Genomic DNA, 26707 nt, shown 5'->3' with positions numbered 1-26707 from the left:
AGACCCAGCCGTGGCTCAGCCCCAGCCCAGGACCTGTCACGGTCGGGGTGCCCCTCCCTGAACCCAGCCCCGGCTGGACCTCTGCAGGGGCTGGGGGAGAGGTGCCTATCCTGCGGCCCCAGCCCCGGAGCTGCCGTAGTGGGGAGAGGCACCCCATGGCTCCAGCCCAGGTGCTGCTGTGGGGGGAGTCCTCTCTCCCCGCTGTAGCCCTGGAGCACCCTCCTGCACCCCAAATTCCCCCCAAAGCCTGCATCCCCTGCACTCTCTGCCCCAGCCTTTATCCCCTCATCCCCAGCCCCACCCCAGAGCCTGCACCCCCAGCCGGAGTCCTCACCCCCCAACTCTCTGCCCCAGCCCTAAGACCCCTCCCACATTCCGAACCTCTCAGCCCCACCCCACCCCACCACATAAATTTTGTTAGGTGCACTGATATGAAGGTGATGTGTCACACATCACCTCCATATTGGTGCACATAACAAAATTCATTCCGCATAGGGGTGGGAAAAATTAGAGGGAACGCTGCCCACCCCCCCCGAGGGCAGTGGTGCTTAGGGGGGCTCAGGCTTCGGTCCCCCCTCCTGGGGTTGTGTAGTAATGTTTGTTGTCAGAAGGGGGTCACGGTGCAATAAAGTTTGAGAAAGTCAGTCTTAAATGATGTAAAAATAAAACTTAATCTTTGTAAAATACTGCTCTAATTTAGTCAGAAACTAGATGTAGGAAAAGTTCCAATCTACATGTTAAGATAAAGGGCTAAGTTCTGGCTAATCATGTGAGATGCCTGGAGCACACAGGAGACCCAGCTGAAGTCCAGACACTGAAGGACTGTGTATAAGGCTGTGCCTCTCCTGTTCATCTGCCAGCAGGCACGAAGGAGTGCATGGTACACTTTTAACAAGCAGCTGCAAGTAGTCCTGTAGAGGGCATTCAGACTGATCTTTCTTTACAAATACAGAATGCCCCAGGCTGTCTTTTTGTCTGCGGCAGCTCCTCACTCCAGAAACAAGCAAGGGTACAACTGGGTCTTCCAGCAAGCACAGCACAAGTAGAAACATAACAGTTTAAAGAGGCAGTTTAAGTGAGTTCTTTTCTGCAGACACAAAAATAAAACGAATTTGTTATTCTGAACCTTTATTAAGCGGCTCACATTTCAGTATAAATCACACTAAAAAGATTTTTAAAAAAAGCTATTTACACTACAGTGCTGACACATTTAAAATGAAAAAAATTGGTATAAATAAGCTCTATGGAAAAGCCTGGAATTGTCAAAAAGAATTCTGGCTCATCTTACAAAAAATATATATGTTAAATGTCAGCTCTACTCTAAAACCTACAACTCAAATTATTTAAAGACTTCTTTATGTTAAACCTGCAGTGTTTACAGTGCATCTGGCCCTAAGTGCTTTGATACTTCACAGTTATGGACAGGCACTGAGGAATGTTACAAAGCTACATAAACTATTTTCTGTAACAGATGCGAGGGCAAGTCACAAGCTTGCCTCACAGAATTTATGAATCTTTACATTATTACGTCATTCAGTTTAAAAAGGAATTTAAAACGATATGTACAAATTTAGCACAAAAACTCATCTTCTCTTTGTCCATGCAGATTTGGATATGTTGAACCCTGTTGTCTTGTATCATATAGACTTATGTGACTTCCAGAGCACAACTTATCCTGTAAGTCATTGCCAGGTTCAAATTTAGAGTCCACTTTACACTTAAATCCTGTCAATTCAACATTATCCAATTTTCCTTTGACATTCTGACATTCCATATCATTAGGTGCCATTGTCTTCTCAGGGAGATTAACATTCATGGATTCCTCTTTAATTCGGTGAGATGCAATAAGTTCATGTTTTATCTGTGTGAACTCCTGCTGTACATATTTAGTTTGCAGAGTATCTGAAAATTTGGTGTCTTCGGAGGTATTTTTGCTTATTGTACAGATTACATTGTCAGTCTGAAGTCCAATAACCGAAGACATGGGGTCTGCAGATGTGCCTGCTTCATAGGTGCTTGCATTTTGAGAAACTTCTCCCTCTGAGTGATACAGCTTGAGCCGAATGTGCCAAGCCAAACTGCATACAGCTGAAACTGTCTTGAACTGGTGCACAACATTCCTTGGAATAAAATAAATGTCATTATCATATAATTGAATCCTAGCATATCGAATGCCTTCCCTTCTCAGTTGGTTAAGTTTTGCATCATCAACCCACTGGACACACTGGAGGAGGAAAAATGAGATTAAAGATGAAAAATCTATTCTAAAACATGAGAAATATTCATGATTAATAATTCACAATAAGCTTACCTGTGAGAGTGGAGGCTCATGCAAATCTAATTGCATTCGCTGAACTACCTCTAAGAAATCTTCAGCATGAAAACAAATTACATCTTTGGTTATACGAGGTTGCTCAGGCCTACCAAAAAAAAAAAAAATAAGCAGAGTCAGGGCCACAATTTAAATTGCTACAGACTTTGTTAGTCTCTGTAGCAAGAACAAAGCAAACATAATCTAAAAATGAATTTTACAACTCAAGTTTGAAAAGAAATTTGAAAAAGCCTGTTAGTGACTAGCTCTTCAGCTACAACACACTAACCACTCTCAGGAATATAATTCAGTTAACCAGTTTCTACCAGTGCCACCAACAGTGACGGTCTTTCATCATGAAGAAAGGCAGAGGTTAGATGTTCTAGCATGTTCTACTAATAGACTGTCAGGCTAGAGAATGGTACAGACAGAGCACTTGTTGCTCTGATAAATAACTTCCTTCTGTACAATGACGAAGGAAGATCGCCAAATACTTGTGTCCTACCTTTAAAGTTGCCCTAGGGATGGAGAGAAATATTCTGACATGCTTCTAGCCAAACAGAGACACTTATTTATGGGCAACTATTCATCTCAAAAGCTGTCCCCTATGGAATCCTACAAGGTTTCATCATCTTCCCTATATTGTTTAGCCTCTGGGAGAACTGGAGAGATAACATGAGCTGAGATACTAAAAGTTGATGGTCAGCATCTAGCTCCACATTTCCTTTATGCCAAATGTGACCAGCATCATCTCCCAGCTTTCTCAAAGCCTAGCTGAAATCATCACCTGGATGAAAGTAGCAGGACAAAACTGAATCTATGCAAGACTGAGGTAATGCTCGAAAGAGGGAAGAACTTATCTTCTTTATAACATTCCCCCCTAGTGGGGGGAGATAATCAGATTAATTCAATCTGCAGGTGTAAATTTCAGAGTGGTAGCCGTGTTAGTCTGTATCAGCAAAAACAACAAGGAATACTTGTGGCAATTTATAGACTAACAAATTTATTTGGGCATTTCCACTCCATGCATCTGATGAAGTGGGTTTTAGCCCACAAAAGCGTATGCCCAAATAAATTTGTTAGTCCATAAGGTGCCACAAGGACTCCTCATTGTTTCTGCAGCTGCAGGGTCCTTTGGTCACACAGTAGCAGAGTCCAAAGAGCCAAGCCTGCAAAAATCCACTCATTTCTATTGGCAACTGGCCAGAAGATTGTACATCAAGCACAGACCTGGCCACAGTGATCCATGCATTTGTGACCTCTAGGATTTGATTACTGTAACTCATAAATAGAATGAAGCTACACAATGAATACAGCAGCCTGTCTGATTAGCAACTCAAGTTGCTGTGAGTGCCTTGCTCTGCTCTTTTCTTCTGCTCCCTGTTGAATTCAGAGTCCAGTGCCTCATTTCTCTCCCAATATTCAAAACCCTCCATGAAAGTTCACCTCTCATCCCACAACCATGACTTCCCACAATAGCTGCATCATTCAATTAGAACCATGAAACTATCAACCATAGGGAGAGGCTCAAGAACACAGGAGAGAATTTTCACAGATGCTGGACCCCAGATAATGGAACCCACTCTCACAAAAAGCAAGACTTACCATGTTCCTTATTACTTTCACATCTGAATCCAAAACTCAGCTCTCCTTCAACAGCATACATACGCACATACACACACCCACAAGCTACTCATGCTATTTCTCCTATAGGGTAGAAAGGATGAGAGGAATTGGATGATATTCAAATATTACACTGATGGGAAGGGGGATTTAATAGAGGTTTTTAGGCATATATTGAAGACAAAAGTAATTGTTAAAGTGTCTGCTCTATTCTGTAATAATATGAAGTGACTGGTTGCGGAAATATGTATAGGAACAATGCCTACCGGAAAATCATTTCTGGTGTAAAATGTTGTGCATACTGGAGTTGCAATTAATAGGATAACTGTAAGTTATTGAAAACATCTTCCCTGTGCGATGGGAAAAGCTGCATTAAGTATTGTCAAATACACAAAGTGCATCTCCCTTGCAGGGTTGCAAGGCACTTGCTGTGGAAGTGGGCAGATGAAGATATGGAAAAGTGTCAGTTCAAGTTTCCCCCTAAGGCCCTGCTAACATGGCATAGTTGAAGAGGGACATAAGCGATTTCTGAAGGAGGGCTCAACTTTCAAAAGTCTAAGACACACCAACCTAACAGTTATTTTAATTGTTTCTCTCTTCTGTAAAGACTACTGAAGAATAGGGGAGGCGAAAACACCTTATATAAAAAAAGTTTTTGTTTTTTATTCAAGATATATTTAATAGGTGCCGAAACACCTGGGACTTCAAAAAAGTCAATTATTTAAAAAACAAAACACAAGCTGATTGTGTCCCTTTAATTCATCTTTGTTTCTAATTACTTGGTGACTAACACATGGGGCTACTCTAAGTTCTAAAGAGTTGGCAGACTAAAAATTACAGTTAATTTAAAACTGAGATAAATGTTTAGGCCATGTGCTGTTTTTCTTCAATAACTTACAATCTCAGCGATGAAACTAAAGAATCTGAACATCAGGTTGGTTTTGTTTGTTTGTTTTAACAGAATAGTGAGTTAGTCAGGTATGTAACCTCCATCATTACATTAAGACACCAAATTATAAATTCTGTGCTAAACTAGGATGTTCCCTTATGAAATTTAGACACTGACAGTACTCTAATGAGAATTTCCAAAGCTTACGACACAAATTGGATGACAGGAGAGATCCCAGATGACTGGAGAAGGGCTAATGTAGTGTCCATCTTTGTAAAGGAGGAGCCAGGGAACTAAAGACCAGTCAGCCTGACATTGATACCTGGGAAGCTACTTCTATAAAATATTCCATTTGCAAATACCTGGAGGATGAAGGGGTGATCTCTAGCAGCCAGGATGGATTTACCAAGAACAAATCATGCCAAACCAAACTGATTTCCATCTTTGACAAGATTACTGGTTTGGTGGACAGGTGGAATGCGGTGGCCATAAGATGCCTGGATTTTAGCAAGGCTTCTGACACAGTCCCACATCACATTCTCATAAGTAAGCTAGAGAAACATGGGCTTTGTAGAATTACCATTAAGGGGATACATAATTGGTTAAACAACAAAGAGTAGCTATTAATGGAATGATGTCAGATTAGAAAGAGGTCTGAAGTGGGGTCCTATGGGGATCTGTTCTGCGTCCGGTGTTATTTAACACCTTTATTAATGATCTGGATGTAGGAAAAGAGAGCATACTAATCAAATTTGTAGATGGTGGGGGAGGGGGTTGGGGGGATGCAAACACTTTGGAGAACCGAACTAAAATTCAAAGGGATCCTGATAAATTGGAGAATTGGTCTATAGACACCAGAATGAACTTCAACAAAAGCAAATGTAAAGTGCTATGCTTAGGGAAGAAAAACCAAACGCACAAATACAGAATGGGGGATAACGGGCTTGGCATCAGCACAGCTGAGCAGGATCTGGGAGTTGTGGCGGATCACAACCTCAACATGAATCAACAATGCGATGCTGTTGCAAAAAAAGCAAATGCAATTTTGGGTTGCAGTAACAGAGGTATAGCATGCAAGTCACAGGAGGCGATAGTACCACTCAGCGCTAGTTAGGCCTCAGCTGGAGTAGTGTGTCCAATTTTGGTCACCAATGTATAAGAAAGGATGTAGAGAAACTGGAAAGTATTCAGAGGTGAGTGACAAAAATCATCAAAGGGATGGAATGCAAGTCATATGAGCAAAGGCTGAAAGAAATGGATATGTTTAGTTTGAAAAAGAGGAGATTGAGGGGGAACATGATAGCGGTCTTCAGATAACCTGAAAGGCTTCCATAAGAAAGATGGAGAAAAACTGTCCTCCCTTGCCACAGAGGGCAGGACTAAAGGGGCAATAGGTTCAAACTACAGCATAGCAGATTTAGAGTAAATCTCAGGAAAAACTTCCTATGGAATAAACTGCCTAGGGAAGTCATGGAATCTCCATCACTGGAGGTTTTCAAAAAGAGGCTGGATAGCCATCTGTCTTCGATGGTTTAGACACAACAAATCCTGAATCTTGGTAGGGGATTAGACTAGATGACCACTGTGGCCCCTTCTAACCTTATGGTTCTATGATTTGAATTTGAAAGAAATGTGATCGTATACATGCATTAAAAATAAAAAGAGCAACTGCCTGTGGCTCTGACACTTCAGCCAACTTTTTAAATATACGAGACGTGAAAAGCACCTACAAGCATCCTTCAATCAAAATAGCCCAACTACAATAATTAATCCATTAATATTTAGAACTGAGTTATGTTCTGACTCTTTGGATACCTCTAATTGTTACAAGTTAGTCAGTCAAAATGAAGAAGTGTCATCTCCATTTTCAGATACAAATGAAGTCACATTTTTATACCTCACTCCTGAGCATCATAAACTTGAGAGTGAAATGAAAAAAGAGACAATATTTTTGCACAATTTAAAAATTCAGACAACTCAATGCTAAGGTTCCCATAGTGGCCTTAACTTTATCTTGTTACTTTATGCATTTACATGATCTCGTTATACAACTACTCAAAATAGACAATCTGCAATTCAAAGCATCAACTGTTTCTCTTTCTAAAGCCTTTCAAAATGTTCAGTAGATTTATGTATTACTAAAAAAGCTTTGTGTTCATGTAATGAGACATCTGTCACAATGTGGATGTGTACACACACCCCTACACATGCAACAGGACAGAATTAATTTTAATTCATTTTTCTGACTTGTGGTTTAGCTCAACTTTCATGTTTCATCAAAAAGATTGATGTTTTCTTTTACAAAGTATAAAAATTATAAAAACAAATACCTAAGTAATTTCATTAGAGAAAAGTACAAAAAGATTTAAAAGAAGAGAATGCTTTATTGGAAGCTCATTTCAGTCTTTAATCATTTTTCTAACAATGCTGTAATTTCTATAGGCTATTACACCTGTAGTTAAGGTTGCCCAACGTTTCCCATTTTAAGACCCTGTTTTCAACCTGGGGTCTGCAGACTATGTCTAAGAGTCCACGAAAGGTGACTATGATTTCAGATCCCAGAAAAGGCATTCCATTTTTCTGATAAAAAGTATATGAACGCCTTGACCTACAGGTCAAAACCCAGAAGTGTTTTCGTTACCATAAAAGCCCACAGTTTAGCCCCCTTTCTCAAACTGCATCAAATGCCGTGCTGAGCATGTGCAACATTTATAGTTGAATTCTGTTCAGTTAGTTTTTCTTCTATGGGAGAGGTCTGCAGACACGAGTTGAATTTCCAAAGGAGATCCATACCTCCATTTGAAATCTTTTTGGGGTCCGAAAATGATAAAAGGTTGAAAATCACTGTTCTAGAGTCAGAGAGGTATTTTTTGGTGTATATCTACACTGCAATGTAAACCAATGCTTCAGCTCAGGCTCAAGCCTAACCAACTTGCGTCTACACTGCATTTGCGCTAACCCAGGACTTGGACTCTGCAGAGCTGGAAGTTCTGAGCTCGAGTTAAGCCAGGACCCAGGGTCCGAGTCCTGTTGCTTTGCAGTGTAGATGCAGCCCCGCTTGACTTAGATCCCAGGAATCAGTCGGAAGAATCCCACAATTCCATGGGACAACTTCCTTAGTCCTTTCTATCCAAACAAACTACTGACAATGGAAGTCCCTCCCCCGATTTCCAAAAGTCAGCAGTGCAGGTCAGTGTTAATCCATTCTCTTCTGATCACTGATCTGCAAGCACACTATCAGAGAGCCTCCTGGGTTTGCAATGGAGCACAAACTGATCAAGCCTTTTGCAAAGCAAGTTGCTTCCTGGTAACATGCAGGGTGCGGAGTAAAGTTTTCCCAAAATGTACCACAGTCCTAGGGCTAGAGCAGCCACATTTGGGGGGTGGGGTGGGAGGGAAACACTAGGGATTCAGATGTGGTTACTTTGACTTAGGTCTGTGCACTGCAGCATGGATGCTAGAGCCCTAGGTTTGAGCAAGGGTTAAAAAACTCTTAACATGAGTGTCTATATTGTATTTTAACCCGAAGTCCAGGGTTTCCTAACACAGGTCAGTTGACTTGAGTTCCACTAATCCTGGGCTTACATTGCAGTGTAGACATACCCTTACTGTCTCCGTGAAAAATCCACCCAAGGCCACCAAGTTATAAACTTTGAAAATCCCACAGGCAACCTCAGTTCTGGCATTTCCTGATCTTTGAGTGCTTGACTTTGCAATATTAACATTCTTTAATGCAGTTTTTTGTGTATGTAATTATTTTGTTGTTGCTGGGTTAATATATCTGGGAGAAATGACAAGTCTGTTTATTTATTTGTGTGTTTTAAAAAGTTTGTCAAGGTTGCCTAGAGAATTTGATGGGTGCTTTTTAGTAAATTTGTGTATAGCCAAGTAAATAAACCAAACAATGGAATAAATCTAAAAATGTTATAGATAGCTTGCAAAAGAAAAAAATAGGATTTTTGTACTTTTTTTTTCTCTTAATGATGTATAATGAAGCTATGGAAGTTTAATGTTCTGTCTCTTCCCCCGAAAAAGATTATTTTTTTACTGCCTCTTCAGAAATTCAGGTCTTGTCTACCCTGAAAGACACTATGGTGACTGAATAACTAGTGAAATCTCAAGACTGAAAGCTGAGTAACTTAAAAGGAAAGAAATTTGTTCGGCTGTTTTAAGTTGTTTTTATTAACGTTTACAATTCTAATGCTAATGAGCACGTGGGAGAAAGGATATCTTTGTTAAAGATTCAAATACTCCCACTATTTCAGTTAAATATGAAGAGTTCATAAATTACAAGAAATCCTTTCACAAAACCAGGGAATACATGGCACAACATAATATTCCTGATCTTTCTAAAAGGAAGAAAGACAAGCTGATTTTTTTAAAATGAAGTGTTACACAAAAGGTAAACACCCAATTCTCAAACTCTTCTGCAGGTCAACTTTGAATTTTGTGCATATTGTATCATACAAAACAAGAAGTCAAACTAGATAACCATAATAATCACTTCTGGCCTTAAAAATCCATGAATGAATATTCTTCTATTATCTTATCAAGCTGTCAACTCCATTGCCATACTGCCACCTGAACATTACCAACTGCTGCATAAGGATAATCTAGAAATAAGACAATACAGCTAATGCCTAAGTTCCCTCTGGCAAAAAATGCATAGCTTGAGATGTACTGGACAGGATGCAGAAAGGTATCAAAGACAACAGTGGATGAAGGATTATTCTTTTTGATCGTTCTATTTCGGAAAAGAATTACACTGAGGACATTGGAATCCCAACACAGTATATTACCTAGGATATTTAGGCACTCTGGGTAAAGGTACGTTTCTTCCCCTCCCACAAAGCTGCATACATACTTGCCTTCTTTCCTTGATAGAAGCTTAAAGATGACCTGCAAAAGGATTTTAAATAAATTGGAGTCGTCAGTTTGTTCTTTTGTTTCATGACACATTAAGGTGGCCTGAAAGGTATTTTTATGCATTTTTTTTGTTTAAACGTTAGAAACAACAGGAACATAAAATTTGGACTTCTGATGAACAATCACTGGGCAGCATACACGTCAACATGGAACAGAAGCAATTGACGTGCAACACAAATGACCAAACTGAAATGCCTGTCACACCATAACTGACAGATAATGCTTTTTAGCTATAAAACCAGTTATTAAGGATGTTTATTCACTGGGAATAAACCATTTAAAAAGAAAACTGGAAGAACAAATTCCATCACTGTGTGCAATGTACAGATGACCAGGATTCCTGGCTGCGCAGCAGCCTCTCTGGCTTCCAAGTTCCAGAGGCAGCAGGGTAGATAAAGTCTGATGATAAATAAACAAACCTATTTAAAATTAAATTTGAAATCATGATAACCTATGTCAGGGCCTAAACTTACTATAATTATTAACATCATTTTAAGTAAATAAAAAATATGCTGCATCAATGACCCCTACTCAAAGTTTAAGAAGTTAAAGGGTGCTGCTTTTTAAACTATACACAGAGCTTGGGGAAAACATCTTCTGAGGCCAACTCAAGCTTTATAAATGTATTACAGTAAGTAACTAAATCATATTCAGTGTTCATAATGAAGGAACAGGTGGTATTTACATTTTTTCCAAGTGTCTGTATTTTCAGTTTCTGTTGTGGAGAAAAGCTTTAGCCTTAATTATTTTTGGTTTCAGCTTATCTAGCAGGTGTAGAGAGAATATTTTCTTTATTTGGGCTAGTTATTCAAAACCGAGAAACCAATGGGAGTTGAAAAAGCAAGAAAGCTAGTTTTACTCTTTCATCTATGAATAAAAACAGGTGTAGGGTTCCTGTTGTTCTCTGAGATGTGGGTGCAGACATGTATTGCATTCTGGTATGTGCATGCCCAGCACACTGAAGCTTTAGAGAACTTTGCTTAACCGTACCACTGGGAACTGCACTCACACCCACTGGTCCTCAGAGCCCCTCTCATGGCTATTTAAGGGCGGCACCACCCTGACTCCCCTGAGTTTCTTCGCACCAGAATCTTAAGATGGGAGACTCCAAGCAGAGAGGATAGGTCCTGGAATAAACCTCTGCACCTATATCTTGAACAATTGTTACAGCACAGATAAACCATTTTTTCCTTTTTCAAGCAGTTGCAGATGTGTATTCCACTCAGGTGACTCAAGTAATGAATGGAAGTGTAGCTCAGAGTCTTCTTAAATACTTGCTAGAACTGCCTGTCCAAATTCTGTGTCTGATCTAGATGCTGTCGTAATAGCATAATGCTTCGTAAAAATGTGTGTGGAAGACCAGGTAGTGGCCCTGCAAAAGTCCAATATAGAAAAGTCACTAAGAAGCACAACAAAAGGCGCTTGATCCCTTGTCAAATGAGCCACCAGTCTCTGTGGCCATGGAGGTCTGGCCTGAGTTACCCCATATGCTGTGGTAATTCATCTGGAAACAGCATGTGCAGAAATCACCAAGGAATGAAGTCACTGCTCATCTGCATTTGAGATAGGCTTAGGAAAAAATACAGGTAACTATATGGTTTGGTTAAGGTGAAAGTGTGACACCACTTCAGACAAAAGCTTAGGATACCTGGTCTTCGAAAAACTGATCAGATACAGAGGCTGTGCCATGAAGGCCTGCAGATCAGTAGCCCTCCTTGTAGAAGTTATGGCAACAAGAAAAGCTGTCTTTTGGCACAGTAGAGACACAGCAAGTGGCTAGGGGCTCAAACAGAGGACCCACGAGGGCAGCCAGTACAGTATCGAGGTCCCGCAAAGGAATCTATTCTTTTACAAGTGGAAAGAGGTGGACCTTTCAGAAATCTAACTACAATGCAATTGAAAAATACCAACTTCCCTTGGATCAGAGGATAAAATGTTAAGATCATTGCTAAGTGGACCCTCAACAAGCTGAGCGACAGACTTGAGAACTTAAGATGCAACAGGTAATCCAAAATGTCTTGAATACATACTAGCGTTGGCTGAATTCTGACCAAACCAAAAAACACTTCCCACTTAGCCAAAGAGGTAGCCCTAGTAGAAAGTTTTCTACTATTAAGCAGGACTTGCCGCACTGCTTGCAAATATTGTTCTTCCTGCTCATCTAACCATGCAGCATACATGCCATCAGGTACAGACTGCTCAGCATTGGATACCATATCTGACGGTGGCATCGTGTCAGCAGGTCAGGAATGAGGAAAATAGATCTGTGAAGGTTGGAAAACTAGCACTGTCTTGGTCAAGCTGGTGCAATGAGTATCATCTTGGCATGATCCAGCTTCAGCATGAGAATCATCTAGGGAATGAGTGGGGAAGAAGGCATACATCAGTGCCAATCTGCAATTCAAATTCCTCAGTTAATAAGGCTGGACTGAAACCTGCTCAGGAGCAAAAACTGACTGCACTTCTTGTCTTTCATTGCAAATAGGTTGATCATTGGAATGCCCCATTCCTTCAAAATAGACAGCACGCCACTCTTCAGAGATTCTGGGAAAAGTTCCTGCTGAGGTGATCAGCCAAGTGACACTGAGCACCTGGCAAGTGAGCAGCTGTGAGAATGTCGTCTTCCCTGATACACAATTGCCAAAACTTCATTGCTTCCTGACAAAGTTGGCTGTTGTGGGCTTCTCCATGCTTGTTCACATAATACATTGCGGTGGTATTGTCGGTGAGGATATGAACCACTGTGCCCTTGATCTGTGTCCAAAAGACATGGCACGCATTGCAAATGGCTTGAAGCTTCAGGATGTTTATATGAAGAGATGCTTCCTGTTCTGTCCACAAACCTCCAACTTTCAATGTTTCCAGATGTTCTCGCCAACCTATTGTGTAGGATGGTCAAAGGGAACACCTTCACAAACACTGATCTGATTTGTCCACCACTGCAGGGTCTCCAGAGTTGCTGGTGGCACTCACACAAGGCTGTCCAAAGACTAACAATTCAGGTGATAGGCAACTTCAACCACAACTAAAGAGGATGAAGGCACAATCTTGCATGTTGGAGTACGTAAGTGCATGGAGCCACATGGCATAGTAATAGGATTGCCAACCCTCCATGATTGTTCTGGAGTCTCCCGGAATTAAAGATTACGCTTTAATTAAAGATTATGCAATATGATGAAATCTCCAGGAATTCATCCAACCAAAGTTGGCAACCCTACCTGGTAACCTCAGGCACACATGGACTGTAGCTGAAGCATGAGACTGAAGGTACAAATAGGTGATTAATTATTCTGAATCGCTCTTGAGGGAGAAAGGCCCTCACACTTGTAGAGTCTAGTAGGGTCCAATGAACTTGATTTTTTTTGTTGGAATTAAATGTTGACTTTTCTTTGATCAAAATCAGCCCCAGATCTATCGTGACCAGGACATGATGGAGGCTTGATCTTCTGATTTGCCCCCCATTAGCCAATCGTCTAGGTACAGGAAGACATGGGCTTGGGCATCAAAAGTAGCAGTGCTCCCCTTTCCTCAGTGCTGACAGGGAACTTCCTCTACGGCTTCCAAAGCACAGAGAGTCTGGATCTGCTGAACGAACAGTGACTCACAAGAGTTGTCCCTGAAAAGAAAGGAGATAGGTGGGTGGGAAAGAAGTATGGACAGGAATTGGACGGAATAACCTGAACTCACAGTGCTTAGGACCAACTTGTGATTGGCTATTGCTTCCCAATCACTGAAAAAACAGGAGAGGCTGTCCCAAACAGAGGAGATACAATCAAGAAGATCTCACGTAGAATGCTGTCTTCAATAGGAGAGTCAAATTAACTGCTTGCCCAAAGCTGATGGAGGATGATCTGGTTGGTTGACATTAGAATGACAAGGCCTTCTCCTTTGCAACTGATGTCTTTTCCTGGAGAAGTCCTGCTCTCTATCTCAATAAGCCGAGTGCTGGAAACACCATTGGAAATGTAGTCGATAATGTTGCTACTATTGTTGCCGACTCCCCGAGTGACATCTCTATTGCTGAGGTATACACTCCCAATGAACCTAAAGTAGTTTGAGTCTTTTTTTTTTTTTAAAAAGAGTGTAATGTCTCTCCAGTTTTCTCTGAAAACAAAAACTAAACCATCAATTGGTAAATTCTCCATGCTTTGTTGGGCCTCAGGGGCTATGCCAGAGTTCCATAACCACAAAGCTCTTCTCATTATTTCAGCTGAGGCCATAATACTGGAGGCATCCGCCATATCCAGTGCTGACTGTAGAGATGTCTTAGCGATTAGACAGCCTTCCTCGATGCAAACATTAAGCTCTTCTCTGGAGGATTCTGGTAATTTATCTGTACATTTGTACAGAGTCTCCCAATTTACAAATCATACTTTGATAGTGCCTGCCAATTATTGCTGAACGTTCATAAAGTTAGGTTGAATAAATTTTTTTTCCCATTAAACCAAACTTTTTAGACCAGAGGTGGGCAAACTATGGCCCGCGGGCCACATCTGGCCCGCAGGACCAGCCTGCCCGGCCCCTGAGCTCCTGGTCCAGGAGGCTCGCCCCAGCCCCTCCCCGGCTGTTACCCCTCCCACGCAGCCACGCCGCCTTGTGGGCAGAGTTCCTGCTGCTCTGAGCGGCATGGTAAGGGGGCGGCAGCGGTGCAGTGGTTGGGTCGCGGGTCCCAGAGGGCAGTCAGTGGACGGGGGCAGTTAGGGGCGGGGGGCAGTCAGGGAGCAGGAAGCAGTTGGATGGGGCGGAGGTTTTGGGGCGGTTAGGGGTCAGGGAACAGGAGGGATTGGATAGGGCATGGGAGTCCTTGGGGGCCTGTCAGGGGGCGGGGGTGTGGATAGGTTGGGGCAGTCAGGGTACAGGGAGCGGGGGGGGGGGGGGAGAGGTTTGGATCGGGGGTGGGATCCCGGGGGACAGTTTGGGGAGGGGGGTCTCAGGAGGGGGCAGTCAGGGGATGGGAAGTGGGAGGGGGCGAATAGGGGGCGGGGGCCAGGCTGTTTGGGGGGCACAGCCTTACCTACCCAGTCCTCCATACAGTTTCGCACCCAATGTGGCCCTCGTGCCAAAAAGTTTGCCCATCCCTGTTTTAGACTATGTCTTTCAGCACTGACTTAAATCTCCCTTCACTATCTGTCATTTACGGCCATTACAACCAGAGAGTTAAGGGCTGGATGTGAGAAGAAGCACTCAAAACCCTGCATAGGGACATAATACTATTTGTCAGCGTACTTCGCTGTGGGCAGTAAGAAAACTGGGGTATGCCAACATGCTTCATTTACAGGAAGACCTACTCTCTGGAACTGAACACTGGAGAATATCTTCTCATGTATGGGTATTGTCCTGAAAAAACTGTGCCTGAATGCCCAAAGTTGTATTCATTCACCTCAGAAGATCCTGATACGATTTAAAATCCTCAGGCACAGGAGGGGAGGAACCTGGTAGAGTGGAACTGTCCTATGAACAAGATGAAAAGGACAGTGGGGCCAGTGGGCGCTGTTGCGATCCTGCTTACTCCTGCTTAGATGAATCAGCTCAGAGAGCACAATCTCAGTATGCATCTCCAGCCTAGCTGGGTCAGGAGGTGAGACAGGAAGAGGGTTTGATGATCATGCCCTGGAATGACTGCATGAATGCCATGGAGGAAATAGACATGGCATCGGGGGCCAGTAGGAACTAGGCTATGAACCCCTAACTCTACTGCAAAAATGGTACCGATCCTGGTACTAATCATGATCCCCCAAAGATCTTGAAGACTTTCGAGCTTGGTATATGGATGAAGAAAAAGTGGAAGCTGACTCTGAACTTGAACGCAAGGAACCCTCCAAACAATCCAAAGGGGATGGAAGAGCCATGCCTGGTGGAGCCATCACATGTCCTGGCTGACTCATCGGCACAGTATATGGGCACAGAAGAAGGCAGAGCAGTCAGTGCCTTGAATATTGGCAGTGTCATTAAGGCAGCACTAACACTCAATACTGGAATAGACATTGGTATCAAAGTAGACGCACATGCTGCATTCGTAGCTCCAGCCCATATCAGACCTGTAGAAGCCAACATTGTCCCTGAGGGCTGAAGATGGAATCAGTATACAAGAGTTCCCTCAGTGCCAACAAGGAGAGTGGTCTTGTCTCTGCAGCCTGATTCTTAAATGGTGCCAGAGACAACACTTGCAACAGCCTGTATTCTGAGGCAACCAACCCAGACGGTCCAAAGATCACAGCCACAGCTGAAGACTCCTGTATCACAGGTGAGTCCAGCACAGAAAGGCAGAATAAATCTGCAGGTGCTTGAAAAGCCTGTGGAGTCACTATGGTCAGTGTTGAGACCCATGTTGTTGGTACCAGATTCAACAGCCACTCTACTAATGGTACCAAGTTGACAATATGGTGCTGTAAACGATCTTACCATGACACTGGAGAGTGGGTAAAGTGCCCTGCTTTATCCTGTGTACTCAAGGAAACCTGGTTGCAGCCAGCACCCCACTTAGAAAAGGATGAAGAATCTCCCTGAACCTTAGAGTGACTATGGTCAGTTTTATAAGTCTTCTTTCTCAGAGGATGAGAGGAAGGGTAACAGTCTCTTCTCCTCCTTGGAGAAGAGTCTCAGCAGCACCAAAGGCCTCTAAGAGGCCAGATGATCTGGTCCTGGAACCATAATGGGCCTCATGGCTTGCTCTATCAGGGGCTGCTTTAGGCGCAAGTCTCTAGTTACAGTGTCCTCTTTGTGAACGACTTGCATATGGAGTATTTAAATATGCCCCTTCCTCAGGCACAAAAAGCAATGAGTATGGGGATCGTTATTGGTTATGGCTACCCCACATGAGACATGCTTCTTGCAACTTGGAGAAGGCACTGCACCAGGCAAAAACAAGACTATTAATCTAACTAATTGAACACTAAGGGTATTACTACTAACTATATACAAAACCCCCCAGAAAACTCTTGAGTTAACACCACAAGTGAGAGGTAAATACCACACAGAATGCTCCAACTCAAGCCAGGAAGGAACTGAGTGGGGTCGATATGGCATTGGACTTAAATAGCCTTGGGAAGGGCTACAAGGGCCAAAGGGTGGAGGCACCACCCCAAAGGGTACTGCTAAGCAAAGTGCACACCAGAGTGGAATAGATGTCTGTAGACACATGAAGAAGAAGAGGATACCTACTAATTCTTAAAACATGAAAGATCTGGGGGTCAGACTTTAAGAGGTATATAGGTGCCTATAGATATAAATAGGTGCTTAGAGTGATTTTCAAACTCCCACTAGGAGTTAGGTTCCTAACCTGCTTAGGCTCTTTTGAAAATTGCATCTCTTTGCAACTTCAGGCATCTATATACCTTTGAAAATTTGGCGCATGCTATCCAAAAAAAAAAAAAAAAAAAAAAAAGTCAATTCACTGGCTAGAATGAAATTTCCTTTATTTAATTAATCAGTTTTAAATGCAAAATGTTTTGATGAATGTAGTGAGGCGGTGTGGTTCCTTGCCGCTCCAGAGAGAGACAGTCCTGCTGGACACCAGAGCTGGCGGAGCCAGGGAGCTCTGAGCCCGCCTTCCAGATGGTCAGGCGTTGCCCCGGAAGTATAAAGGCCCGTCCTCAGAGCTCACAGGGAGAGCAGCTGCTGGGGAGGCCAGACGCCTCCGGCCTAGCTCGCGATTGGGAAACCCCACCGGCCTGCGGTAAATCCAAGGACTGGCCCGACCTTCCCTGCGCCAGCTACCAGGAGGAGGTGCCGAGTCTGCCCCTCGCCAGCTATCCCAAGGAACCCATGGTGCTGGTCCTCCAAGGACACCCCCCGACCCACGTACTCAAGAGGGGGAGTCTGGAAGTAGCCCGGAGGCAGCCGACCCTAATCTGGCCGCAGCACTGCCAGAACCCATGTCAGTGTGTTGCGGACAGACGCAGCAGAGTGGGTCTCCTGCCGCTGCTAGGGCCCCAGGCTGGGACGCAGTGGAGTGGGAGAGCCTGACTCACCATTGCCCCGCCCTGACCTAGGCTTGCTACTACATACTGTTGTTGCTCAGCCCCTGCCTGAGGGCCTGAGCACCTAACTCACCATTGCCTCGCCCTGACCTAGGGCCTGGGTTTGCCATTATATGCTGTTAATGCTCAGCCCCTGCCTGAGCGCCTGACTCACCATTGCCACGCCCTGACCAAGGGCCTGGGCTTGCCATTATAAACTGTTATTGCTCAGCCCCTGCCTGAGGGCCTGAGCACCTGACTCACCAGTGCCCCGCCCTGACCTAGGGCTTGGGCTCACAGTGTTTATTTCTACCTTCACTGAGGCATAGAGGAAGACTCCCACGGCCGGACTAATTCCCTGCAAGAACTATTCCCAAAGGTAGTTAGGCGGTGTGGTTCCCTGCCACCCCAGAGAGAGACGAGCCCTGGCTCTCCTCTCTAAAATGAACTTAATTTTTTTCTTATGTATCCAATTCATTTAAGGCAATTTTACTTAACCAATAAAAACTATTTTAAAATGCTGTGCATTTAACTGAATTACGATTTCCATCCAAATGCAGCTTGACACAAATCATGAGTAAAAAATTATCACCTAGTAAACAAGAAATGTGTCATTCACCATTTTATAAAAAAATGTAAAATTAAGAATCTTAATAAATGTTGAGATATATAATTGCTTAAATAAATGTAAATAGACACAGTGTATCCTCTCTTTAGCAAAAAGTAATATTGTAAAGGCTGCAAATCATCACGTTTAATGATTATACCAAAGAAAATGAACTTGTCTTTAAACTACAAATGCAAAACAAGATTAAAATAAATAATTTAAATTAAGGTTTAATTATTTAAATTATCACGAAAAACGGTAATTTAAACAGTCCACTCTGTCTTGTAGCTTAGCACACTGAACTCCTCCAGCACGGCATGACTCTCCAGCAACTCTGGATAGTGGGCTTGCTTGGGCAGCCCAGAAGAGCCAGTAGCCCAGTGAGCCAACAAAAAGTTTCCGTTTTGGTTCTCCCAAAATTCATGTTTTTTTCCCTCCTGAAAAAAAAATCTAAAATTTTTGATTTCTTTCCTTCCAATTAATGACAATTTTTTTTTTACTTTAAATTTTTCAAGAGGAAAAGGCTGTTTTCCAGCCAGCTTTGATAAGGACCCCCCACCACATGGGTCAGCATAAGAGTTCAAATTCTTGTCCTTCAGATTCAGAGTACAGACTAACAATTGAGCTAGAAAAACAAGTGTTAACCTCTACATCAGGGTGGCCAAAATTTCTGGCCTGAGGGCCACACTGGGGTTCCAAAACTCTATGGAGAGCCAGGTAGGGAAGGCTGTGCCTCCCCAAACAGCCTGCCCCCTCCCACTTCCCGCCCCCTGACTGTCCCCCTCAGAACCTCCAGCCCATCCAACCTGCCCTGTTCCTTGTCCTCTGACCGCCCCCTCCTGGGACCCCTCGCCCCTAACCACCCCTCCGGGACCCCACCCCCATCCAACCCCCCCTGCTCCCTGTCCCCCGGGACCCCCTGCCCCTTATCCAACCCCCCCCGCCCCCTTACCATGCCACTCAGAGCGCCAGGACTGGTAGCCGTGCTGCCCAGCCGGAGCCAGCCACGCCACTGGCAGTCTACAGCACCGGGGCAGGCCGGCGGCTCTTGCAGCCACGCAGCCCAGCAGGAGCTCGCAGCCCAGTCGCCCCAGAGCACTGGCAGCATGGCGAGCTGAGGCTGCAGGGGAGGGGGAACAGCAGGGGAGGGGCCAGGGCCCATTGCTCCAGCAGGGCCCATTGCTCCTCAGCTGTGGTGGAAGGGGTCACTGTACGGGGGGCTGCTCCTCCAACCCCTGTGCATCTGGACCTCCCATATCCGAACAACCCTGCCAAGCCTCACCCGGTACATCTAGAACCCCCCTAGCCCTCCATACCTGAACCCCACCCCACTGAACCTCAGCCCCTGCATCTGGAGCTGCCCTGCACTCAGATCCCCTACCTCTGGACCCCCACCCCTGCACCTCCCCCTGAGCTCCCTGCACTCAAATCACGACCCTGATGCCCCACCCCCTGCACCACCCTGAGCCCCCAGATCCAGACCCCCATGCCACTGACCCTCAACTAGCTGCACCCAGAGCCCCCCTCAAGCCCCACTCCCCACAGCATCCAGACCCCCCCTCGGACTCCCCGCTGAGCCCCAAACACCTTCACCTGGAAGCCCCTGCAGAGTCCCATTGCCCCTGTACCTGGAACACCCTCCCCCCTCAATGGGCCTCTGTGCATCCAGATCCCTCCACACCTAGACCCCCCACTGAGCTGCCTGCGCCCAGACTGTCCCACACAGAATCCTCTCACCCCACACCTGGATCTCACCACACTGAGCACCTCCACACTTTGATCCTGCCTGGTTGAGTCTGCCTGCCCCACATCTGGTGCAGGGGGAAGAGCCCAAGGGTGTTTCCTTGTGCTGTGTCAGGGTCGGGTGCAGCTTCACCGCTGAGTCCGTGTCCTGGGGGTACAGGAGCTTCAGGGTGATCTCCTACCTTCGTGTAGCCAGTGGCCTGTGCTCCCCACTGCCATGCTGGAGCCTCTGCATTTATTTATTGACAAATAAAACTTGCAGAATTTTAAAATATTGTGCAAAGAATTTTTAATTTTTTGGTGCAGAATGCCCTTAGGAGTACTATAGCAGTCAGTGAGAATAGGGTGACTTTAGATCCCATGGTCTCTTAGCTTCCTGCCCTGCATACCTTCCCTCGAGTTGAAAGGTATTCTGCAGGGCAGGAGCTCTTCCTCTCTCCAATCACATTCCAGCTTGGCTGTACTACAGAATAGAGGACAAGGATGTACACCTAAAAACTTAGATTATTTCTACTAAAAATGGCTGTATATAGCATTATAACGCATCCAAGCGGTAGAGGCAAGCTGCAATACATTTAAATAAAAAAAAGAAAAATTCATGCAATTTACATATCATTTTGTACTTTGGAATAGCATAACTATGTATTTTACTGTTCATATTCCCCTGTCCTTGCCAGATAGATGCAAGTTGAGATTTCTGTGCACATAGATTTTTGCCCTTTGGGACATAATTTTTTAAACGCACAATAAAGAGATGGCAGAAGTGGTCATCACGACATTCCAAATCTCATGATCCCATGACCTCAGAGTGGTTTTCCTGGACCATATGAAGTAGATTTGTTGAATTTCACCAAATGCGTATTTTTGAGAGTTTGCATAAAGGGTGGCAAAAGGTCATTGTAAGAACAAACATTAGTCCTATGCCTTTAAAACCTTCTTTGCTTCCACAATCACTAACTACCCATGATTTGTATAAATCAAGATAAATATGTTCTAACTACAACAAAAAAAGAGCACCCATCTTTTGCTCTAGGTGCTCTTGACAGTTTTTTAAAAATACACTAAAATACACATTCTAAATTCCCAAATCAACTCAAAGACATAGTGACAACAAATATAACTAAAATTAGTCACTCACCACACACAATCCCCATCACCACTGCCTAGCTCTACCCCACACTCAATTCTTCACAGGCAAAGGAGAAAACGTGGGCCTTTCAGCACACCCTGAAGGCTAACAAACTCAGACTTCCTTCAGGAAGGAAGCAAATTCCAAAATGCTCTGCCAGCAACCCCTCTCCCTACTATCTAAGAGTACCGTCTGCACATACTGTTGGAGCAAGCCTCCAGCCCAGACAGATTTGGATTAGCGGGACTGACACTAGTGCTCTAAAAATTGCTGTATAGATAGTGCTTTGAAGTTGCAATTCGGGCTCTGAAGTGTAGGGAGGAGGAGGGCTTCAGAGCCCAAGTTCCAGACCGAGCTGCAACTCAAAGCACTGTCTATCCAGCAAATCTTGTCAGCCCAAGTTTATTGACCTGGTCTGAGAGACTCACTCCAAAATGACAGGTTTCAGAGTAACAGCCGTGTTAGTCTGTATTCGCAAAAAGAAAAGGAGTACTTGTGGCACCTTAGAGACTAACCAATTTATTTGAGCATAAGCTTTCGTGAGCTACAGCTCACTTCATCGGATGCACCAGTGCAGAGCACAGGTTTAATAGGCTCAAGGAAGGAAACATTGCTTAATAAGGGCACTGCTGAATTCTGCATCAGTTGCAGTTTCTGAATAGATTGAAGCTGGCCAACAACTCTTATTAAAACAAAAAGTACTGTCATTTTAAAGTGTTCCTAAGACTTCACAGCCCACAAGATACCATGCTTTAAAAATCACTTATTTCTAGGCATTTCACTTCAGCTGTGATATCTGATATCAGCAAGCACATCAAAGTTGGCTACTGCATATAACAGGAAGCTAATGTTGTTGTTAAAAATGTTCAGACAGTATAAAAAGTTAGTCATCTGCCAGAGCTAGAAACAATCTACCACTAAAACGTTTAAACTGAACAAAATAAATAAAAATAATAGAATGACACTTTATGGTCCAATCTCTTGTCTTTCTAGAGCAGAGGTGGGCAAACTACAGCCTGCGGGCCACATCCAGCCCACAGGACCCTCCTGCCCAGCCCCTGAGCTCCTGGCCCTGGAGGCTACTCCCCAGCACCTCCCCTGCTATTCCCCGTCCCCCACAGCCTCACCTCGCTGCGCCGCTGGCGCAATGCTTAGGGCAGTGAGCTCCTGGGGCAGCGCAGCTGCAGAGCCCAGCCTGACCTCGTGCTCTGAGCTGAGCTGTGCGTGGCTGGCTCCAGCCAGGTCCTCCAGGCAGCACGGTAAGGGGGCAGGGAAGGGGAGGTTGGATAGAGGGCAGGGGAGTTGGGGGGGGAGGGTTGTCAGAGGGCAGGGAACAGGGGTGTTGAATGGGGGCAGGGGTCCCGGGGGGGGGTGAGGAAGGAGGGGGGGGTTGGATGGGGTAGCGGGGGGGCAGTCAGGGGACAGGGAGAAGGAGTGATTGGATGGGGCAGGGGTCTGGGGGGAAGGGGGGCAATCAGGAATGAGAGGAGGGGTTGGATGGGGTGGCGGGGGGCAGTCGGGGTGGGGATTCCGGGGGCAGTCAGGGGACAGGGAGCAGGGTGTGTGTGTGGGGCAGAGGTCCTGGGAGGGCCATCGGGGAATGGGGGGGTTGGATGGGGCAGGAGTCCAGGGGGAGGGGGAGGGTCAGGAGGCAAGAAGAGTGTGTGTGTGTGTGGGTGGGGGGAATCCAGGGCAGGGACCGGGTCACGCCCAGCTGTTTGGGGAGGCACAGTCTCCCCTAACCGGCCCTCCATACAATTTCCGAAACCCGATGCAGCCCTCAGGCCAAAAAGTTTGCCCGCCCCTGTTCTAGGGTTATAAATCCATGCTTTATTCCAATGGAATGTGGAGATGCCAATCTTTTGAACAGTATATTCATGGTCAGTCCTCATTGTGCAGATGCTATTTCATCTAACAATCATCACTGGTCCCTGAACCAAGCAGTGCTTTTTTGGAACTGGTCCAGGACTAACCATAGAATAAATTATGGATCAATGTAATTTTCGATCTGTTTGCCTTTGACTATATGTATAGAACAATACTCAGAGTTTATAGAGTGATCAACGACTAAAAAATGAAAGATCAAAAAAAAATTTCATTCAACTTTGAATATGAAAGTACACATATTCTGCCTGATATAAAAGTCTGACATAAGTGAAATCCAACCTTTTGACAACAGAAATCCAGCTTCACTAAATGCCAACTTGTAAGTGGCCAATAAAGGAGACTACCACAACTATGAATGAGTTAATAGAACGGTACCAATATTTCCAAGTCAAACGTGGAACGGTCATGAATTTGCAGGAACTAGACTACAGGCCTTGAAGCTTAAAAAAAGGTTCACATTTGAATGACCCAGTTCCCTCCCGTGGGGAATTTCTTTATTACAGACCTACAGACAAGTTCTGGTTCATGCACTGTTACACGTATTTGCACCATTTCACCCAAAGAAGGATTAAGTCTGGGTTCTGATGCAATATCAGAATTCTTGTCTCAGTAACCATGCCAATCAAACTATAAAAAGCAAGGGTGTTCTCAATAACTGAGCAGGGGTGCTGGAACAATTTTTATAGTGGGGGTGCTGAGAGCCATTGAACCAAACTGTAAACCCTGTATATAACAGAAATCACTTCAAGCCTGGCAGTGAGGCAGCACCCCCAGAACCCCTAGTTCCAGCACCTATGTAACTGAGTGGGAATTACAGAAGGTAATGTACTACAGCACCACATGCCAGTCTCAGAGACAGAAGTTAAGAGGACCAAAAAATCCCTCTAATTATCACTTTTCCGGCTCAATGAGAGAACCCAGCTAAAATGCACTTTCTTCTCTTTCTGATAAAGCAAGCAAAAATGGCTTCTGCTGAACTGGGCTGATCCCCTGGATCACATATAAGAGTTTCAGACTGTTTGGGACACTAAAGAAATGCCATGCAACTTCCACCAGACTTAAAACAACCACCATTCCCTCGAACCAGAATTGTGATGTTTGTTTTTATCCAAACAGACAGAGAAAAATGTTTCCAGAAGATTCTATGTGCAGTTCAGATAAAAATGTAGGCAAACCACTACTATACTGGTTCACAAACATCAAGACAAGTCTGAGTGCTACAATTTACACAACTGTATTTTTGAAGCTGTTACTGAGACAGGGGAGGCCTCTTTCTAGTTTCCACCAGACTGCAAAGTTGTATCTACATTAGAATGTACCCAGCATACCTAGCTCCTCAAGACAAAAGAAAAATATAGTTTATTCAATAGTTATGGCTTATTTCCAAAACATACTAGTAACTGGATTAACATATTAGCTGATGATCCTTCTAGCAACTATAAATGGAAATTCATGCAAGTATTTTTCAAAGATCTAACAAGACTAAACCAGTTGACACCTACCACTCTCCACAGTGCACAGCCTTTAACACTCCTACAGCAGCTGTAGTCTGTCGTTCAAAACCTTGTCCTATGTGATCTGCATGGGCTCGTGTCCTGTCTTCAAAGAGCATTTCACGGGGCTCACTAGTTCGAGGTAGGTATTGCAGGTTTTTTATTTCATTGGTAGTTCTGTTTAAAAAAAATTAAAAAAAAACAACTAAAAACCTAACACTCCCCCACGCTCAAGTTTATAGTTTTCTACATTCAACAGGATCCATGTCTTCCTCCAGCATGCACATATATTGGAATAAGAACATCTTGGCCAGATTACAGGATGATTAACAGTACAAAAGTAATTTAGGGAACATTCATGAAATGCTAAAAGTAATAATATGTGCCTTCAAATTCATTTGTTTACATTTCTACTGAACAATTTGAATGTTGTGTATTACAGCTCTGTTCCACATTTCACCACTGGGTAGGAAAAGGTTTGCAAGACTACTTGTTAGAGATGTTAGAGTAAAAGGAGAAAACACCAGTGAGGTGGAACAGATCCTCTATGATCATTCTATGGCTAGTCTAAGGCTGATAGTGAGAGACCATATCACATTAGGCGGACATCTGAGATTCTACAAACTAGGGGAACCACCTGGAAAATATTTGGATGGGAAATCCACAAGGAAAATCTACATGCTAAAAGAGTTTATGTTTGATTCTGTAGGTAGCACTCTTCGTTTTGAGTCATTATCTAAATCAGGAGCCCAATATGATGTTATGGTGACTTTCTACTGTTAGAGGTCCCATCTTTCAGATGAGACAGAAGTCTTTGTCACTTGTAGTTTTTAAAGGTCTGATGGCACTTAAAGGTCCATAAGCACTTAAGAATAGGGGAGTTAATACCAGTATCCTGGCCAAATTTAAATTTGAGTAACCGTGTGGTGCCTACTTAAAATTTGCCCTGCAGCATTCATATGGATATAGCATTCTTCACTTTTTCCCCAAAACATGTTTAATTTTGCTTTATGCTGTTACCTCAAGGTAGCTGCATTTTAGGGAGAGTGAAGAAAAGATGGTCTGGTTTGTAAAATTACTATTTTAGTATTCATTACAAAAGCCCAGAGGCTCCAATCAGGATTGGCACATCATTATGCTAGGTGGTGTACAAATGCTTACAAAAAACACATTTCCTTCCTAGAATAACTTAAAAACTAAGAAGTGATTTTGTTTCTTCTTTGGGGGTAAAAAGCTACATAAACATAAGATTTATGCTATAATAGAGCAACAGCCATTGCAATAGGTGGAATAAGGGATAGGTTAAAACAACTAACCAGATAACTCACCAAGCTAAGAATCTCAACATACCTTTTCCTTTTGAAAGGTGACTTTGGCATGTCAGCCACAGGGATCATCTGTTCTCCTGGACGTACCCACATGATGGGACCATCATCGCTATCTTTACGACTTTCTAATTTTAGACTAGAGAGCGTCCCCCACGGCAATGTACACTAATGGGAAATATAACAATCCACATTTTGATGAGAGTTATTTTCAAATACATTTTAAAAAAAGAGTTATTTGGTAAAATCAAAAAAAAAGTTAACAGATCTGGTAAATAAGTGAATGTAGGCAAGTGTGATGACTTGGGGAAACAGTCTGTAAAATTTATGAATTCTAAACAATTCAGGAGATTACAAACTCTCTGTATCTATCTTTACCAAGATGAAAACTCCATCCTGAATACAGGGACTAAGCAGTCTTCTCTGTTACCCCTCTACCTCCATGCTGGACTGAAGTTCCAACGGGTAGTGGCACAGGACTGACAACAGAGGGTCATTAACTTGAAATGGTCCTCTAGTCTAGTACAAAAATCCTAGGTAACAGATTGGCTTCCACTTAGAAGAACGGGTTTCTCAGCAAACAGACTGCCTGGCAATGAAGTCACTTGGCAAAGAGGTCCATGATCACCTGTTGAGGTCGATCCAGAAGTCACCTGATTAAGGGACTGAAAGGTGATAAAAGGATTTACAAGGGGAAGACTGAGGGAGACCCACAGGAAGTTTGGTTGGGAAAGGGGACAGTCTGGCCAAGATCACAGGAAGCAAGCTGGGAGGGGCGGGGACGCAAGAGAGCTCCATGGTTCAGAACCCAAGCCA

The 26707-nt window shown here is 43.9% G+C and overlaps 1 protein-coding gene across 2 annotated transcripts in view; it reads right to left on the bottom strand.

The window, feature by feature from the left end:
* Positions 1–1219: 1219 nt before the first annotated feature.
* RSBN1L (round spermatid basic protein 1 like) overlaps positions 1220–26707 on the bottom strand; it is a 99603-nt gene continuing 74115 nt past the window's right edge. The window contains exons 5-8 of one of the 2 annotated variants that reach the window (XM_074942543.1): positions 25917–26059; positions 24576–24743; positions 2312–2420; positions 1220–2224 (exon numbers count right to left, since the gene is read on the bottom strand). In XM_074942543.1, the coding sequence (XP_074798644.1) occupies positions 1571–2224; positions 2312–2420; positions 24576–24743; positions 25917–26059 (1074 nt within the window). In that variant the 3' untranslated portion in view covers positions 1220–1570. The remainder of the gene's footprint in view (positions 2225–2311; positions 2421–24575; positions 24744–25916; positions 26060–26707) is intronic. The other variant, XM_074942544.1, reaches the window with a different exon arrangement.

Source organism: Natator depressus, chromosome 1 (genome assembly GCF_965152275.1).
Source record: "Natator depressus isolate rNatDep1 chromosome 1, rNatDep2.hap1, whole genome shotgun sequence".
In the NCBI taxonomy this organism is placed as follows: Eukaryota; Metazoa; Chordata; order Testudines; family Cheloniidae; genus Natator; species Natator depressus.
This window is presented reverse-complemented; position numbering and strand designations above follow the sequence as displayed.